At 45.8% G+C, this 19,762-nt stretch overlaps 1 protein-coding gene across 1 annotated transcript in view; it reads right to left on the reverse strand.

The window, feature by feature from the left end:
• The window catches only part of SOAT1 (sterol O-acyltransferase 1), a 454,029-nt gene that overhangs the window by 215,126 nt on the left and 219,141 nt on the right, over nt 1–19,762 (reverse strand). The window contains exon 3 of the mRNA XM_069641479.1: nt 18,359–18,417. Within this exon, the coding sequence (XP_069497580.1) occupies nt 18,359–18,417 (59 nt within the window). The remainder of the gene's footprint in view (nt 1–18,358; nt 18,418–19,762) is intronic.

Consider the following 19,762-nt stretch of genomic DNA (forward strand, 5'->3'; position numbering starts at 1 on the left):
GGAACTTTGAGATAAATGTAGGCGCAAAGCATGGGTGTGTGCGCAAAACCACCTTATCTTTGTGAATTGGGATGAATGGGTCCTGAACAGAAATGGCCCACAGTTCACCAACTCTCCTTAGAGGTGATCGCCACCAGGAAGGCGGTCTTGTAGGCGAGTGCTTTAAGGCTGACCTTGTGCATTGGTTCAAAGGGAGGTCCCATTAGTCTGGTAAGAACAATATTCAGGTTCCACTCAGGAGAAGGGTTGGAAATAGGGGGATGAAGCCTCTTTATCCCTTCCATAAACACTTTAATTACCAGAATTTTCCACCACAAAACCTTACTTTGTGACATGGTGTATGCCGAAACCACAGCCAAGTGCACCTTTAGAGAATTGAAAACCAGGCCTGAATCCAACAGGTGGGTTAGGTACAGGACAATATGTTTACGTGTGCATACAATAGGATTGATGCCCTTGCCATAACACCAGATGACAAAGCGCTTCCATTTGCTGGAGTAGCAATGCCTGGTGTTAGGTTTCTGTGCTTCTTGGAGTATGTCCATAGATTTGTACGGTCTATGAGTACTAGAATTGACTTCCCCCTGCAGGTTTGTTTGGAAGGCCTTTAGGGCATTGAACACTGCTAGCACTTCCAACAAGTTTGTGATTGGATGCTACTGCTGGGGACCACACGCTGTGGGCCGTCTGATGGAGGTGAACCCTCCTTACCCGTCAGATGCGTTTGCATGAGAATGGCTTCTACTGCAGGGGTAGTTTAGGTTTTTCTCTGCAAAAGGTTTTCCCTTGACCACCACTGCAGAGACTGAACGAAGGCTGCCGAGCCAACCACTAGATCATCCCACTGGCCTTACACCATTGGCCCGAGAACAACTCTTGCATGGGGTGCATATGCAGGCGAGCATGTGGAAATAGGTAGATGCAGGAGGCCATCATTCCCAACAGTCGCATGGTCTTGCGTATGGTCACCTTGTGACTGACTACATAATGAGGGATCTGGAATAGCATGTTTTGAACCCTCTCGGAGGGAAAGATGAGACCATCTTTGGCCGAATTAGAGCCCCCAGAAAGTGACTTGGCTGGGATCTAAGCTGGGCTTTTTCTAGTTGATCGATAAACCTAGGTTGAAGGTGATCTACCGTTTTCTGTAAATGCTGACTGGGGAACTGCAGAACTGCATGTCTGTATGTGCAAGGGGGCGTCCTTTTAATTTAAATGTGTGTGTATGCATGCATGCTTGTGTAAGGTGAATGTATGATGGATGCCGGTGTGAATGAAAGTTTGCTGGGTGTACGTTGTGTAAACGTGTGTATGTGCATGTATTTATTATTTAAATGTGTATGGATGCATGTGTGCTTGTGTTATGAGTGAGTGCATGATGGGAGCGTGTGTGTATTGGACGGTGGAGCCGATTTTGGTGAGTGGGTGCAGGTTAGTTTGTACAACAAAGGCTTTTTAAAAATGCCTTTGTTGCACAATCCCAAAATGAGCTCTCCTGAGGTGCTGTGGGGCAGAGTGGACAGACATGGCAGTTTGTGTTCTGGACATCTTTGATAGATGGGGTACTCCAAACCCCCTTGATTGGTGCAGGGTGCCTCGCTATGCTCAGTCGGAAGCTATCGCAGATCTGGGACAAATAATTAATCCCCTCCCATTAAAAAATTCACCAGCTGCCACTGTTACTGAATGGGGTAGCAGGGCACATCACCCCAAGACACTACCAAATCACAATGATCGATCGGTATCAGAGGCCCTGTGTGGTGGGCCGTTAGTTTGTGCTGCCCTCCTCCAATGCAGCATGTCCCTTGGGAGAGATCACGGGCGGTGAGCGCATTTTCCTATTATGCTTGCTGCATTTGAACATTTCACGGTAGGAGTTGAACGGAAGATTGGTGGAGCTGTGGTATTTAAGGGCACGGCTCGAGTAACAGGTCATTCGGTTGCAGTCTGAACACAGCTTCCATCACACGTCTTCATAGAATCAGCCTGTGTTAAGCAAGTTTTGCTCCCAGGATTTAAAAGGGATCGTCCCCGAATCGAATGTTAAAATTTGGTCTACGGTGAGCAAAGCTGCCTTTCACATCAGCTAGGTTAACACTTTGCAAATTAACAAGGAGTGTCCTGGGAGTCCCTCTGCCAGACATTAGTCCTGGTTATGAGAGACACACCCAGAGTCTTTAGCTCACTATCTTTCACAGAAAAGAAATATCCCACACATCAGTCTTTGTCCTGCCCTGGGCAGTACAGCACTGAAATGCTAGGTAATTCTCCTCTGAACAAGAGTACCAACAGCAACCCCAGACACGTGTTTCGTTCTGGGTGGACCTCATCAGTAGGGTGGAGCTGTGCCTCTCTAAGAATAGTGAGCAAGGGGTTCACGTCTGGATTCCCCTAGGAACTTAGGGTGAGGCCCAAAGTTACTTAAATATGCAAATTAACAAGGGGCAGGGGTCCTTTAGCTGGCTGGAGCATGTGGTCGAAACTTGATGGGTTAAGTTAAGGAAGCAGCTATCATTAAGCGTCCGAAACCCCTGCCATACGTCTGCTAGGGCAGGAACTCACGTGAGGCCAGAAAGTACTCAAGAAACCACACGAGTACTCGGACGGGATGAGCGATTTTCCTCGAAAGGATTTCACATCCAGTCAATATGTGAAGAGGCCCCTCCCAAATCCAAAGCTGTGTATTGCTACCCAGCAAGCCCAGATGCACTCAACAGGGACAATAAGTACCCTCTATTTTAAATCAAAATTCATTTAAACATTTGGCGCCAACAGAGCGTAAATTCTACGGTGTACAAACACCGCCTAAGTTTCTCTAGTTTCCAAAAGAAAATATCATTACACAATTTAACAGTGTTAAGAAGGATAAATTGTAAACACAGGTGTAAAATGAATGGAACAATCAGAACCAAGACATTAGAGTTAACTTTTGGATTTTAATCCCCTTAATCCAATAAGTCCAGGGACGTCATTTGGGGGTCGCCAGAGGTCGCAACTGCGACCTCCGAGGTCTGCCTTGCGACCTCTGTGGTCTCCCTTGCGACCTCTGTTAAAAAAAAGAAATTAAAAAAAACATTTCGTTTTTTTTTTTCGTTTTTTGTAACGCAAGGTGGCTGGCTCTCATGTTCAGGCCCTTTAAAAAAAAAAAAAAAAAAAATAAGAACAGGGGTGCCACAAGTCTAACACTTTCAGCACTGACCCTAAATAAGAAAGAATAGGAAACCAAACAATGTGTCTTTCGGGAATTCTGTACAATAATTGCTAAACTCATTAAAGGTTTATTTCAGGCACACTTCAGGGTGTGAGTCACTGATTTAGTCTGTTCTTAAACGCCTCAACTCAGCCTTTAATCCTTCTGAGGTCGATAAATGAGTACCAAGACAGGTTGGGTGATATTGGGTGTATATTTTTTCTATATAAAGCGCTTAATCGTAAGTGCTATACAATAACACATCATTATCATTTGGGCATGGACGTCTGCTTGCATTCACAGTAATTTGGTAATATGGGCCTATACACACTGACCTTAACGCTACATATGGCGATCCATTCTTGCATGAAATGTACATCACATTATAGTGATATCGTAACCATATTTTTCGTAGTGTACAATGCTGTGATGTCACTTCCTGTTTTGGCAATGGGTGAAAGGTTCGTGTTCCATCGCTCCCGCGATATCACCTCGGGGTGTGGTCAAATGACATCACTTCCTGTGATGTCATCAGGGGTCAAGGGTCGTGTGGTGTCACTTCCGCTACCCCTGGCATTTTGGTGAAATGACGTCCCTGAATAAGTCGTACATGAATAAACAAAAAGTAGTACTATCAGTGTACTCTATTTACATATGGAAAGAGCACTTGTGGGTGTTCCATATAACACAAGTAGGAACAAACGGCGTAGATAGAAAACAGCCCGTATAGAGCAGCACAATTGCAAATCCAGCAGTTTACAAAGCTGTAAATGCATAGGTTCGACCATTCAACAATTTACAAATTAAGTCTCATATTTAGATATAACAAATGAGGCCGACGCGTTTCGGTTCAAAGAACCATCTTCAGGGGATAGACTTAATTTTTCATATTCATAACCATTAAGTCATAGCACAGTCTCTGTGGAGTAGTAAAAGAAAGAAGATTTTTCAGTAGAACTCTTCAGTTTGTAAGAAATCCATTATCAAAGTGAAAAGAGTCAAAGTCACTAACCTTGCTGATACAAGCGCCGAGACACAGAAAAGAGATCCAGACATTGTCACTGTAGTTTGTTTCATTATCTCCATGGTTACGCCACACTCGTTTTTTCCCATACCAAGATGGACGTCGCCTTGGTGCACTCACGCGCATGCGCGAGGTTACCAAGGCGACGCTTTTGTTTGGATTGGTTGAACCTATGCATTTAGAGCTTTGTAAACTGCTATACAGATTTGCAATTGTGCTGCTCTATACGAGCTGTTTTCTATCTACGCCGTTTGTTCCTACTTGTGTTATATGGAACACCCACAAGTGCTCTTTCCATATGTAAATAGATCGTACTAAATTTTGTTTATTCATGCACGACTTATTGGATTAAGAGGATTAAAATCCAAAAGTTAACTCTAATGTCTTGGTTCTGATTGTTCCATTCATTTTACACCTGTGTTTACAATTTATCCTTATTAACACCGTTAAATTGTGTAATGACATTTTCTTTTGGAAACTAGAGAAACTTAGGCGTTGTTTGTACACCGTAGAATTTACGCCCTGTTGGCGCCAAATGTTTAAATGAATTTTGTTTCAAATAGAGGGTACTTATTGTCCCTGTTGAGTGCATCTGGGCTTGCTGGGTAGCAATACAAAGCTTTGGATTTGTTTGGTTTTCTCTCCCAAGTGGCCTTGTGACGACAGCCCGATTGCATCAGAAGTCTTTGTATAACATTTGCACACTATTTCTTGTTGATACATTGTTATTCACAATCCTTCCACTCTCAATCCTTTATTTAACTTGTCTGTGCACCCCTATACTTCTCTCAAGAGGACCCTCCCCCCTTCCCTGCAATGGGATGAAGAATGGATAGGCAACCGCTCCCCCTCACCAGCAATGGGAGTGTGGTGGGAGAGGCGTGACATGTAAGCAGCTGGAAAGTGTCCTGCTTAATTGTGACCCCAATCCAGTAGCCTCACAGGTGGACTTCATAATCTACTTTGAAAACACTGGCTTCATAAACATGCACAGCTCATTTAGAGTATTTGAAAGCATGCTCTATTTTGCCCTCTATATAGAGATCCCAGGGGTATCTTGTAGCTGCCGATTATTTTTAAGGATGAACTTTGCATTATTCCGCGCGGGGACGGGAACCCATTGGCAAGAGTGGATGTGTTCGCACCGGCAAGTCACGATCTGTGGTAGAAAGAGCCGACTGCTGCTCTTTTAATTTGCCCTCTATGGCGCTCTACAGGTTGAGGATACAATTCCATGCTCACAGTTACATACACAAATTGACGCATTTAGATACGACATACTATGCTACAAAATGCCCCTCATTTACCTCGAAGTGCAAGAGAGACGAGCACACTCCCAACACAAAGCACAGCTCTGCAGTTTGAGATACAGATCGGAGTTTCACAGTTTTGCATTCATTAACAAATAAAACCTATTTGTTTATTTTACCTCAAGGGCAGGTAGTAGTTATTTTCTACATTAAGAAAAGAGTCCGTAAAACGATGCACCATCTAGAGTGCTTGGTTGTGGAATTTGTGATTTTAAGGAGCGTGAACAAGTAAGGTATAGCGCTTAGAAGCCGGACAATAATAGCACAGAACGCTATAACAAAATTCAGACAACACACCCCTTTTGGGACAGGTTTAATCCTAATATTCGGTGAAATACTTCTCTAGCAAGTACGTTTTTATGTATTTTTACAGATACATTACCGCTTTTGCCTTTCTTTGACTACATAGGCTAAATTATCACACTTGTGTGCTCTTCGGCGTGAGCATTGCACAAAGAAAACAAGCATTTTACGGGCCAATATACAATAAAAAGTGACTGACGAATAATTCTTTAAAAAAGGACTTCAGGTCCTACATTCCCAAAGCGATTCCTTTTATGAAAACCAGGGAACCTGCACAGAAATTAAAACTTGAGGTGGAAAGATGCGACAATTTTATCTGATGCAAGAATACGTACCTGCCTTCAGCATCCTCTGCGGCAATCGAAAAAGTGGGATTTCTAATCGTAAGAATGTCAAACAGTAGGAAATTTAACATGGCCGTAACCTAGGAATTATTTTAGCAATAATGGCGAATTTCGAGTGAAGACACTAAGGGGGGCGAAGTTACCTCACAAACTATTAATTGAACGAAGGCTAGGGCATTATTGGCATTGCAAAATCCAACCCAAGCATTGCAGAATGCTAGGTTTAAAACAAGGAACGAAATTAAGAACCGGGAGCAATATTAGAACGCTCGGACAATTTACTTAAGATGACTTCCTGCCCTCTGCAATTGGACTGCCAACATTCCAATCTTAGGAGGAAACGCCCCATAAAAGCTCCCGACGTGTTAGAAAGTGGAGTTTTGCGCTGGACACGAATTGTTATGCATAAGAAAGCTGTAGCTTCAAGTCAGAGGCACAGGCTGAATTACTCTTTCAAAAGGAAACGCCATCAGCCAGGGCATCTGGAACTTGATAGCAACATTTAAATATTAAAGATGGTGTCATGTAAAGGAAGGGAACACCACTTTAAGGTATAAGTAGCCAGACAAAGGGAAGGATCCTGGCTAGAAATGCATAATTCAACAAAGTGAGTAGAAGAGAAATCCAGGTGCGGTGAGAGGGCTGGGACTGTAGTCATGGAAGGAATTGGGCGGGAACAAGACAAAGCTGTGCTCCAGCAAAAAGTGTCTTGCCAAAGCGCTGGTCTGTGTAGACCCGAGGCCCGCCCGTGCTACTGACAATCCACCCCCCATTGCATGTGCGGTGGGGGAGGAGTGGAGGGGTATGAGTAAATGTTAATTTCCAGCACGGACTGTAGGTGAGCGGGCGTGTGCAGAGATTGCGGCTTACTTTCTCAAGACTGGAGAAGGCAGGGAATGGATCCATGATTGCCACAACAGCCCCTTAGCCAACAGGAAAAAAGAGATCTGTGGCCCAGGAAATGAACAGGCCCATTACCGTGCGTGTCCAAACAAAATAAAAGTACATCCTGTGTCTGTAATCCTATTCTGGCCTATTAAGGTGTAAAGGTCTCTTGATTTCTGAAAGTGCTCAAATATTCAAATCCGACGCAAAAGTTCAAATCGAACGAAAAGGCTTGCAAAGGGCAATATTCACAGTGCCAGGGAATGGCTCCCTTCCCCAGATTCCTTGAACGAATATAAAACCATTAAAAAATAATAAAGTGTCTCAGAATAGAAGATGATCACTCTGTACCCTTGGTGTACTCACAGTTCTCGGGAAACGGCACTCTTCACCGGGTTTTCTCTTCACCTTTAATATTCTGCACCTTTTTAAAGTGCAGGTTGCAAATTCACAACTTATCTGGTATCTCCCTTGCCACACTTTTCGCACACATTCATAGTCTTAAGGGAGTGGGTCTTCCTTGACATTCTCTTTACATTATAATGTACACGTACACACACACACACACACACACACACTTGTCTTCACCTCCTGCCAGGACTTTATTTAACAAAACACTTTCCCTTTAACATTAGCCCATCACTGGTTCATGAAACCTTTTTTCATTCTGTTCTCTTCATTACACGTCACTTTCCCCACATGGCTGTTAGAACTGAAGTTCACAAGGTGAGGGGTTATCCTTCTATCCCATTGACCTCTCTCGGGGTATGGGCCTTCTTTTGTCCAAGCACCTTCAGCTTTAATTTGCTTTTTCCTTTAAGGTCGTGATCCAATAACCTGTTTGTAGACTGCTTTTTTTTTTTTTTAACAACTTTAGTCGGTTGCAACATGGAGTATCATTCCATGAATCAAGCTTCAACCATCGAAAATAAACCACATAACAGATCCCACAGGAATCCTCCCTCTGCCCACCCCAGCCCTCCTCCCCCTCCCCATCTCAGTGACATGCTATAGGGGCTGATGTGCTTGTAAGAATAGTCTCAGTCATTAATTGCATGTTAAAGCTGGGAACCCTGTGTCATAGTCCAGGAACAGGGACCACATCTCAGAACTGATGTAGTCTACCCTCCTCTCTGGCTGCTGTAATAGCCACTAGAATGTCCCAGAGTTTGAGCCACCATAAGGCAAATATGGGGCCCTCTGGAAATGTCCAGGCCCGGCTATAGTAATCTTAGCAGACAGGAGGAGTGGAGTAATCAGCTTGGCAGTTTTGCCGGATCTGGGGTATATCCCTGAAACTGTTGCCCCCCAAAAGAGCACTTCAGGCTGAAGAGGTAGCCTAATTTGGGTGAGATCCTGGATACAGTCAAGTATCTTCTCCCAGTAAGTTTGAATTAGGGGACAGTCCCACCACATATGAAAGTATGAGCCTTGTGTTCCACATTTTCGCCAGCACGTTGGGTCCAGGGCACCCTGTATATGATGTAACCGGGTTGGGGGAAGGTACCACCGAAGCACCAGCTTAAGGGCGCACTCCTTGTTTGTTACACAAGTGAAGGAAGAGTGGCTCCTCGTCCCGATGTCCAACCATTCTCGGTCATCTAACGAGCGGCCCAGATCCTGCTTCCATTGGAACATACATTTGGGCTGAGAAGCAAGCAGGTCATCTTGTAGTAGTTTGTAGATTTTAGATATGTTGCCCACATGAGACCCGTCTTTCAGGCTAAATTCAATTGGCCCAACATTTCGAGTGAGCCCCCCCCCCGTTTGACTGCGGGGTGCGCGATCCAATGGCAAAGTTGGGCATATGTGAATCTGCGCCAGTCCGGTGGAACTTTTCCTTACAAAAGTAGAATGGCCATCGTCAAACAGGTCTGCTATGGTGAACAATCCCCCCCCAAATCCAGTGCACAAAGTGGCCAGGTTGCAGGCCCTGGGTGAAGGAAGAGTTATGGAAAATTGGTGTGAGTGGGCCTATACCTCCTGGGTTCCCCTTATACCTAAACACCCAGTCCCAGATTTTTATGGAAGTTTTCGTGGAAGACAGCAGCAAGGGCCATGATTGCCGTGTCGAGTGTGGAACATGTGGGAGGCAGTGAAGAGGAAGTGAAATCCTGGACTGTTCGATGTGAACCAATTTCGATTTGTTAGAGGGAACCTGCCAGGTAAAAAGCCTTGGCAATTGTGCAGCAGCATAGTATTGATGTAAATGTGGAACCCCTAGGCCACCCAGACGTGGACTGCCCATCACCCCCCTTTTGGGAATTCTAGTTTTTCTGCCCGGCCAAACCTCTGTTGTAAATGGAGAAAGGGGCTCAGCAGGATCTCCACTGGGAGTGCTGAACAGAAATATTGGAACAGGGGAAGGTCAATTTTACAGGTCGTAATGTGCCCCATTAATGATATCTCTTGAGTCAACCACCTTGCCAGATCAGCTTCCAAAGCTGTGAAAACAGGTGGAAAGTTGGTTGCATAGAGCTTTCCAGTGAGGCTGCAATACGCACCCCTAGGTACTCCAGGGAGTCCCCATTCCATTTAATTGGACACATCGGTTGTAGGGAGAGAATGTAATTTGCGGTTAAGTCCACCCTCTGAGCAGCAGATTTATTATAGTTAAATTTGAAAACTTGCCATTTGACCAAAGGATTTTAATTCGGACAGTGTGCTGTAAGGAAACTTGTGTGTTAGTTAAGGTAAGAAGAACATCATGTGCGTAAAGGGATATCTTATGCTGCATCTGGCCAATTACCAGCCCTTCTATAGAGGGGTTGTTCTGTATCTTTTGGGCTAGGCTAGGGGCTCCATTATCAGGGCGAATAATAATGGGGTCAAGGGGCAACCCTGCCTAGTTCTGCAGGTGAGTGGGATGGGGCTGTATGTACCAGGTTAACCCGTAAGAAGGTTTTCAGGGCCCTATTGTTAGCCAAAATCATTTTACGAAAAATGGGTCTAAACCGAAAAGCTTCTACGGATGCCTTTGTTGCATCCAGGGCCAACAGCGCCAGTTTATGATGATCTCAGGCCATCACCTCCACCAAGTTTGGGGCCCAATGAATATTGTCCCCTGTCGTCCTACCCTGAATAAATCCTGTTTGGTCCGGGTTGGTAAGTTGGGGGAGGACTCGGGACAATCGATTGGCCAGGACCTTTGAATAGATGTTGGCATCAATGTTAAGCAATGAGATTGGCCTGTAAGAGGCACAATCTTTAGGGTCTTTCCCTGGTTTCAACAATAAGATTGAGGGCGTTTGCATGTAGGGGGCCAAGGATCCAGTTTGTTGGAAGGAGTTGAACAGAGTTGTTAGTGGAGATATCAGCTGGGCCCAAAAGATTTTATAAAACCTGGTTGTGAACCCATCTGGGCCAGGGCCCCTAGACCTCAATGACGATGAGTCTACCACTTGTAGGGTAATAGGGGCTTCTAATTGAAGCTTGAAATCTTCTGCATATTGCACCTTCCCCAAAGTATCCCGTAGGCCCACTATAAAGTTGTGTCGTCTACCCTTCGCCAAATTACTGACCAAGAATCTATTAGCCTTATTTCCTTTGGCGCAATATCCCCAGTTTCGTGGTTATAACAGATTGAGCTGATTCCTCCGTGTACAGGGCTTCGAGCTTACTAGGGCCAGCTGCAGGGACCAATGACTTTTAGGGAACCACCTCTTTTTAAGTTCATCTTCTGCCTCCAGTATTTTTCTCTCTAGTTGGGCCTGTGTTTCCCACATACATTTTCGGTATGCCGCTGTATGGTCATAAGTTCGCCCGTCGCAACCACCTTCATTGCATTCCAGGTGATTGCCACCGATGTGAGATTGGCAGGATTCTCCTGAAATTAATTGCAAATCGCTGTTGCCATTGCATCCCTCAGAGACATTTCGTTCAGGATAGGGTCAAATAAAAGCCAATGTGGCCTCGGAGGGGGCAACAGGTCACAGATGCAGGCCGTCAACCTGACAGGGGCATGGTCGGGTAGGATCCTGGGCTCAATCTTCACCTCATCCACGTACGGAGGAAGGTGGGAGGTAGCCAAGAGGAGATCAATACGGGAGGAGGGGCAGTGGACATAGGGAAAAGAAAGAAATCCTCATCATTGGGGTGCAGCACTCCAGGTGTTGACCGACCCTCTTTCTATAAAAAAGAAGAGCAAGCCCAGGGCAATATTAAAAGTCCTTCGAAGTGGGTTAGTGAGTTCTGTCCATCAGGGGGTCCGGGGCCCAGTTTAAATCACCCCCAATTACAACCTGGCCCTCCGAAAAGGGGTTAGGGGGGAGAACTGATTTCAGCTCCCGTAGAAATGTCTCCTGGTCCCTCGTTGGGGGCATAAATCGAGATTAGAGTATAGAGTTGTCCAAATAGTAAACCTTCAACCCCTGTATAGCGATGCCCTGGATCAATCACAGTTTCCAGTCCCGTGAATGGAGTTTCACGAAAGAGGATTATGCCAGTTCCACTTTTTTTATCTGCTTGAGGCATGACATTGTATGGGAACATCTTGGTTCCACAATCGAATAAAGTCTGGTGGGGCCAGGCGAGTTTCGTGCAACAGTGCTACCGATCCCTTTAAGTTTTTCAGGTGTAGTAACATCGATTTACGTTTTACTGGGGAATTCAAGCCTGTGACATTAAGCATTTCTGGTGGGGTGGAAGAATCTGTTGGGAATCAGGATCCACCAGGGAGGGGAGAGGGAACTGATGCGATTCATCTGCCATTTAGCTTCTTCTGAGCTCCAACTCCACGTGGCAACAGGGTTTTAGGGTAAAAAAACCAAAACAAGAAAAAATAAAATAAAGTCCAACTTATGCACTGTAGCCAGAACGTAAAACTGAAATAGGGGCCTTCGCCCCGTCTGCCATTGGGTGCCATCGCACTCCCGGCCAGGCATGGGCTGTGTGAAGCCCGGGCCATAAGAATTCTACTTCCATTTGTGTTGCCGGGAAACCCGTTGACCGTCACAAGCAGAGTGGGGCTCACTGGGGCTCTGTCAGTATGTGGTCAAGTTTGCTGTGGGGATGCCATGTGTTTCCACCGCTTGGCCACCTTTGCCCAGGTTTTGCGTTTCGGGAGCATCCAGTTTCAATGGTGTGGGAGGCTTTGTAGGAGAGCCTGCATTATCATCAGGATCAGCGTTCTGTAGGAGGTCTTCGGCTTCTTCTAGACAGCTGATGGTCTGCTTTGTGCCCCTAGGGTAAATTGCACAGTAGCAGGAAACAGCCATCAACATAGGACCTATTGGTCTTGCAGGAATGTCGTTAGTGGTCTGAGACCCCCCTTTGCCTTTGGACCGTCGCGATAGCAAGATCTTGGAAAATGTGTAGACGTGTCCCCTAGAAGGTTAGCTCCCATTGTGTCGGCTAGCCACCAGGATTTCCTGTTTAACCGTGAAGAAGTGGACCTGTGTGATGACATCAAGGAGGAATCTGAAGACAGACCGCTACAGGCACGTAGTCTATGGGTCCGGTCTAGGAGACGGATTGATTTGTCGAGGTGCAGTAGAAGAGTTTGGAAGAGTTCCCTTATGTATTCATCCAAGGCTTGATCTGGGATTGAGGAGAGCGCCCCTTTGACCCCAGAGGTTATTTCTTTGGGCCCTAGTCTCCATATCTTGTTTGTACTCCATGGCCTTGCTTTTCCCCTCCATTACCCGAATCCTGCGTTGTAGCTCCGTTAACAGCGCGGTTTGATCAATCGAATGATCTTCAGCCTCACGAGCAGTCGTTCCATCTCCAGGACCTGTTGATCCAGACGGTCCACCTTTGTTGAAATTTCGGTCATACAACTGCGAAATTCTAATTTAATTTCTGACATAAAGGACTTGAGGTCCTCCTTTGTGGCTAGTTGAACTGTGGGTTGCTCCGGCGAGTGGGTTTGGGTTTTTGCCGCCTCCATTTTCTTCCCTCTGTCCTGGGGTTGCAGGATGACTAATATCTGCCGTCTTTGGAGGCTTCAGTTTGGACATGGCTGGAATGAAAAATTGTTGGCAGGGGCTCAGCTCTCAGCATGCCCCTCGAAGCTCTGGCTGTGGTTCCTTGCCCTGGTGCTAAACCCTCCAGCTCAGCATGCAAGGAGGGTGCGTTCTTTGGATGAGGCAAGGACCTTTGACCAGGGGTCTTGGAGCTCCCGCTTTCAGGGTGGTATGGCCCAGGGGCCGGGGCCCCGCAATGTGTCTTTGGGGAGATAACTACTCTACAGGAGCCCTGGGTGACTCCCCATGGCAATCCTCAATTCCTCAGCCCGCAGGTGGTGGGGGCCGCATGACATCAATTGGCACAGTTTATGTAGGCTCTCTGCCCCCCCCCCCTGCACCCTTTCCCAGTGGCTGAGGGCTGCTGCGATTTTGTTCCTGCTGACCTGGAGTTGCTGATGGGCAAGGGGGTGGTCCCCTCACCCCAGGACAGGAGTTTGAAGCTGACTAATGCTGCGGATCAGGCAGACGGCTCCTCAATGCGGGACTCCCTCTGCAGGAGAGTGGCCACCCGTCGCGATGGATCTCCGTGGTGGACCGTCTGCCACGTCTATCCCGCCCATCACTGGGCAGCTCATCGCCTTATTGATAGTGCTCTCCACGGGCGGGCTGCCGTGATGGTAGAGGCAGCAGGGGGACAGAGTGTCGTCTCTCGGCTGGTCGCCGCCATCTTGGGGGAAGTTATGCCACAGGCACAACGGAGCTGTCATTCGATGCAAGTCAGCTCCTGGGTGGTCTCCTGTCCAGTCTTCCCACTGCTTGCATGCCGTAGTCTGCTTTATATTTACTTTCACTTCTTTAATTGCCTCCCTTTTGGTCTCTCGCTGTGTTTGCATGAAGCTGCACATTTTGTTAACCCGGTAACCCACTGGTACTCCTTGGGCTTACTGGTTGTTTCAGGACACCTTTTGCTTTGGTTCCCAATTCTATGTCATACTTGGATGGAGCGGCATATGCTTGTGGGCACCCCGATAACCCAACTTTTTCCCTGGGCTAACCAGTTGCATTCAGTGCTTCTTCGCTTCAGTCTGCTTCAATTTGTTGGCTCTGCCTGCACCCCATTAATCACTGCACCGTTGCTGCGTTACCCTTCACGGTACATGATTCACGTTCTCTTTTCTCGAGCAGTGAACTGCCTGCACCTGGGATCTCCTTTCCGGGGTCGGGTTTGCCTCCACACCGCTTGCCACAGCGTGTTTGCCCCTCAGCGATGAATTCAGCATTGGTGCGGGTTGCGATCCAGCCCGGCGTCTGCAGCTCTCTTCTCCTCGATGTCAGCTGTGTCTGGCATGAGTTTAAAACTTCCCGGCCTGGTTATACATTTTCCAACAACTAGACCGCTGTGTTGGTCGCTCTGTTTTAGTGATCTTCATTGCGCAGTTTCTTGTCGACAGTAGTGAGGGGACCATTTCTTTAATGTGGTTGAGGAAGAGGATATTGAACTTCATTGGGCGTGATCCTCACTGCTCCCTGCCCCTTCCTTGTCCCAGTTGTCATATTATTCTTAGTGGGATGTTGGGGAGTATCCATAGTAGCTCTAACAAGAGGTTGGGGAAGGGTGTGACAATATGCCATTAAGGCATGTGGAATAGAGGAAACATCAATGAAAGGGAGGGGGGTTGGGGATATATGGTTTCCTCCAACAATGCCCTGATCTCCCTGGTGGTCATCTCCTCCCATGTGGTCCTCCCTCATATGGCCACCCCCAGGGTCAGGATCAGGTAGCGGCTGCCCTCCCCTGGCCACATAAGGGAAGGCTACCTTAGGGAAAGAAGCGAGGACATTGCTAGATTCATCACAGTAGGTTGGCAGGCCAGGTGCAGTCTTGAACTTTTGCCCATCAGGGCCTAGGACGGTATTCGGAGTAGGGGCCAGTATCCCTTGTCGTTTCTCCCAAAGTCTACCCTAGTGTATCCCATCAGACTCAAACGCCTCTCCCACAATGCACATAACCCCTAGCCAACATGTAATCCCTCCTCCCTGCCTTTGCGGCCGTTCTAGAGCCTGTCAGCGTTTCTTCATGTCATGGCAGTAATAAGGTAAGAGATAGTCCCATGGCTGAGTTACAGTGGAGCAGGTGAGGCACTCCTTGCTAACCTTGCTAATGACCAACGGAAAATGAGTAAAGTGACGATTGGTTCGGATTACTTTCTTCATATGTCCCGAGGGTGGTCACACGCAACATCACTTGCCATGAGCCTCCAACACTGATCACTACGTTTATGACTGAGCCAACTGCTGTGTGCCTACTGTTAAGCAGGTTGCTTTAAACGTCTCATTTCAGCAAGTCTGAGGGAAGGGCAGTTGTACTGGGCCCCGATCTGAGGTGGGGTAATGGGCAGTCACCACGCAAGATGCAGAGGCGTTGCTTGGGGAGGTGTAATGGGGGGGGGGGCTATAGCTCCGGGTCTTTTAGTTGTAGCCCCAGATAGAAGCTCAGGGTCTATAACGAAAAGGCTAGCTAGCCCCGTGTCCCCACAGTTCCGACATTAGCGTAGCCCCGGATTGTTTCCAGACCTGGCAACATCATAGTAAAGGCAACTGGCCTACATCCATATGCCCCAATCGTTTATTTTATTGAAATTGGACCCATGAAACGCAACCGCTCCTTTGACATTCTATAGGCTGATAAGCTAGATAAAGCCCCGAGCAGAGAGGACTCGGCCACCACAGAAAAGAGGATGACGAGTGTATGGAGGGGTGGGGGGGTGGGGGGGGGGGGGGGGGTCACTCCAGCTTTGCCACGATCCTTCCTGTACCAGATGAATGCAAATTCATGGTGATTGTCACAGCATGCATTAGTGTACATGATACGGTTATTGCAGGACTCTAAATTAGTAATCTAGAAATAGGAGTACACAATTCAATCAGGTACAGCAAGCTAGTAAACTGGGTCAATAAGTTCTTCGGGTAAACTCTACTGATCAGTGGAGAGCATTTTAAGGAATGGGAAGGGAATGACTTGAGCGATTTTCCATCCAGTGGCCTTCAAAATAGTCCTGCCTAAAAGCAAGGGACTCGGAAGGAAGAAACAAATGCATTTAGTCAGATAGTACAAAAAAGGCTGCAGGGTGCCCTACCCCAAACAGTGACAAAATAAGGTATGCTTTACACGTCTTTGGCCTCTGGCTGATGCTTTGTAACAGTTCAGTGCAGCCAGGGATCTACAAATGGATGGGGATGGGGATGGGTGCAATTCCATTGGTCTTCCTGGTGTTCGTTTATTCCTGCATTTCTCCAGAATGGGAAGTGAACAGCCAATAGCTAAAAGCATAGTCGCATAGTCCTTAGTTGTACAATAGAGACTAATTCCTTCAGTCTGAAAGGCATCAGAGAAGCCATTAAAACAGCTCAGTCCTCATATTTGGAGATATTTCTTCATTATAAACTCTAATACCTTTCGGATTAACCTGCTCGCCAGCACACACCCCTCTTGCAAATAAATGGCTAAGGATTTCCTTTCTTGATCTTTAATTTCAGGAGGTTTAAGTGCATTGCAGCAAAGTAAAGTAAAGCCAATCAACAGTATCATCTGTATTCCTATTGCATTCGTTTGTTGTGTATGTGGAGAGATTTGGCGCTCTGCCAGAGCTCAAGCAGAAGTAGAAGAGGGGTCCACGAACGGCATAGAAAGAGTGCATCACAGTGAAAGCTCTTATAGTGGCATCCATTTTGTAAGATGATCAAGCTACGATGTCAATTGGGCAAGGAGTTAAATATTGCTTTTAACAGTCTCTATTGGTTCCATGTTGCTTGATATATTGTTTTTTCCACTGTTGTGCTGGATTACATTTCTTTGTTATTACTGCTGTTTTTTATGCTGCCTGGTACATTCGTTATATTATTGGAAATGGTATTGTGTTGGTCAATTTCTACCAAAGTTTGCAGTGTTAAATAATAGAATAGGGCTCCAAACCCATAGTCATTTCCAGTCAGATTCAATGGCTAAATTACTTAACTAAGCTTTAAAAAAAAAGAAACCTGGGATTCCGGGCATCTTGAACTGGATAGCAACATTTAAAATATTAAAAATGGTGTAATCTAGAGGAAGGCAACGGATAGCCATATCAAATGTGAAGGTTTCGGCTAGAAATGCGTAATTTAGGACAGATCATAGGAAGAGAAATGCATCACTAGCAGGTGGTTGCTGCTGAATAAGCCTTGGCACAAAGGTGGAGCAGTCAGCGAGGAGACACAGCTAAAAGGGTTTAAAAAGTAAATTAATGGCTTATTTGGAAAGATTAATTTCGCAGCAGAGGATTGGACATAAGAATCCAAGTTCAAAAAACTCTGTATGCTGTGATTAATTGTTATTATTGTTCTTTTATAACAGGCCGGTTTCTAAGCGCGAGCCTGGGATTCGAACCTCTGTTGCTATGTGTGGTCTTGCTTCCAAGACACATGCGTTGCCCCCAAGCTATTCTTCCGGCATGTGTGATCGATCTTGTATCATGTCAATACCCAGGAAACTCAACAGCCCTATGGTAACTCAAAGAATGATTATCTGAATAAAGCAATGTCGGAGAGAGCACTCTGCACCTAGAGAAAAGTGTCTTGAGAGCAGTATTTGGGAGGTCCCATTAAGCGGTTATAGTAGGACAAGATCCTTCCTGTACCAGAAGAATGCAGATACATTTGTTTTTTCATTATTTACATGGCGATTATTCAGGTTAAGCAAGTGGGTAATAAACACGTGTGTGAAGGAGAGAGCAAGGCGTAAGAGCAAATGAGGGTGAGATGCAAGTGTGTGAGTGAGCGAGAGAGGGTGCAAGCAAGTGAGCGAGCAGGGCTCGCGATCGCAGGGAGCGAGTGGGCACTAGTGGAAGAGTGATAGCAGGAGAGAGAGAGAGTGCGAGGGGGATACAGCGAAGGGTGTGTGTGCGCTCCTATTCCTCTGCATGTGTGAATAAATAATAGGGCATGAAAAATAACAGATCTCAGTCAAACACACCAGAATACAGGATTTTATTATGCATAAAACCCTTTTCCTTTCTTTTGTTACTCCTCGGCTCTTATTACGCAAACCATAATTACACGGTCTAAGTCAGGGCTAACAGGTTATCTCACTTTTGCTGAATGTAGTTAGCCTAATATATACCACAGATGGTAAGTATGGGTAAGGTATATAGAAGGTAAAATTTGGGGGGGGGTGTTTAGGGGGGGATCTCCCCCACTGTGTGGTAATAAAAACGGGTAAAAACGGCAACAAACAAAATCAGCAAAGTTGCCAATCGGGAAAAAAGACTTTGGTACAGACTAATGGATCCTGGCTAATCCACTCAGTCAGTTTACCATTTTCACCAGGGATAGCAAGAAGTATAAAAGTACAGTTGGTTTACCTCTGCCTTTCTTTTCAGCTCCATCCTCTTGCTAATCACATGCTCCACATTCACCAGACCTGAGAAAAAAGCAAAGAAAATCAACACCAAAGAGCACAGAGGACACTTCTCATAGTTGGGGATCACACCATCATGGGAGTGAAGCTCCAAGTACCCGCAAACAGACAACATGGCAAAACGTAGAAGCACACTTACTAACAAACTGTGTTCTTTCCGAGTAACCAAAAAGAGCACATGGCAAAATGTAGAGGAAGCACACTTGCTAAAAACCTATGTTCTTTAGGGTAAAGTTGTACAAAAGCTGCACTACTCCAATCAACTACTGTAGATTATACACGTCAGACAATATAAACATTTCAAAGCATAAGAGGTGTATGTACCAATTTAAACATTTTCTGAAATTTGGACTCATTTTCTAAATATTACTTGGTCCATCCCTCCAGACCTTTTAACAATTACTTATTATTCCTATAATAAAAAAAAAAGTGGTACATTTTCAGTACAGCCAGTGAAGCACATCCACACATCGTTCATATCCCCCTATCAGAAGGAGCCCATCGTTAGTCTACCCCCACCAGAAGGAGCCAACTAGCATCAATACAGGTTCTGCCTCTTATTGCATTGCTTGTTGGCTTCAAGAATGTTGCTCTACTTAAGTAGCGTCGAGCACATACAAACAAGGTGAACCGTTTCAATTGTTCCGTTACTACATTAACAGGCTCCTAACCACAGCAGCTGCTTCCAACCATCCACCACCGCTCTCATTTCTAGTTGGCACAAACGGGATACAAGAAAGCACCTCCCATCTTTAGGTCTGGGAAGGAATTCAAAATACTGCCAATAGCCCGGAGAATGAAAAGCAGTACAATTTAATCTTGCAACAATTCAGTAAAAACATGCTACTTTTTGATTAATCTATATATTTTTGGTGAATCGAAGACATGCAACCAATTTTTCTTGGCACATGTATTAACACCCTCCACCGCACATTGCATCTCAAATCGTAGCAAGAAAAACGTTAATAATGGGGGCATAGTATTAGGGGACTTCAGACGTCTGCTCATAAAGGAGTCCGTCGTTACCTTGGCTATATAGCTTGAGCCTAGCCACAATGCTGCAACCAGTATGGAGACAGAAGTCCAACAGCTTTGCCACAAGGAGCTTCACATTTAAGAAGATATTTTCTCATCTTGGGATGCGACCAGATTGAGTAACCATACAATATTACTGTCAACAATGAAAAAGTAAGCTTCACTCCAAGGGTTTAAGTGTAAGATCACCATATAGACTATTAAAGGGCAATAACCCTCAGAAAATTGCTTTATGTAGTGCAGAAGTTATTTTAATGTGTTTAGGCTGTTCCAAATCCCGACCATAGCAGTTTCAAAGTCTGGAAAATTGCTT

The sequence above is a fragment of the Ambystoma mexicanum genome, chromosome 1q (genome assembly GCF_040938575.1).
Source record: "Ambystoma mexicanum isolate Mex_15411 chromosome 1q, UKY_AmexF1_1, whole genome shotgun sequence".
NCBI classification, from domain to species: Eukaryota; Metazoa; Chordata; class Amphibia; order Caudata; family Ambystomatidae; genus Ambystoma; species Ambystoma mexicanum.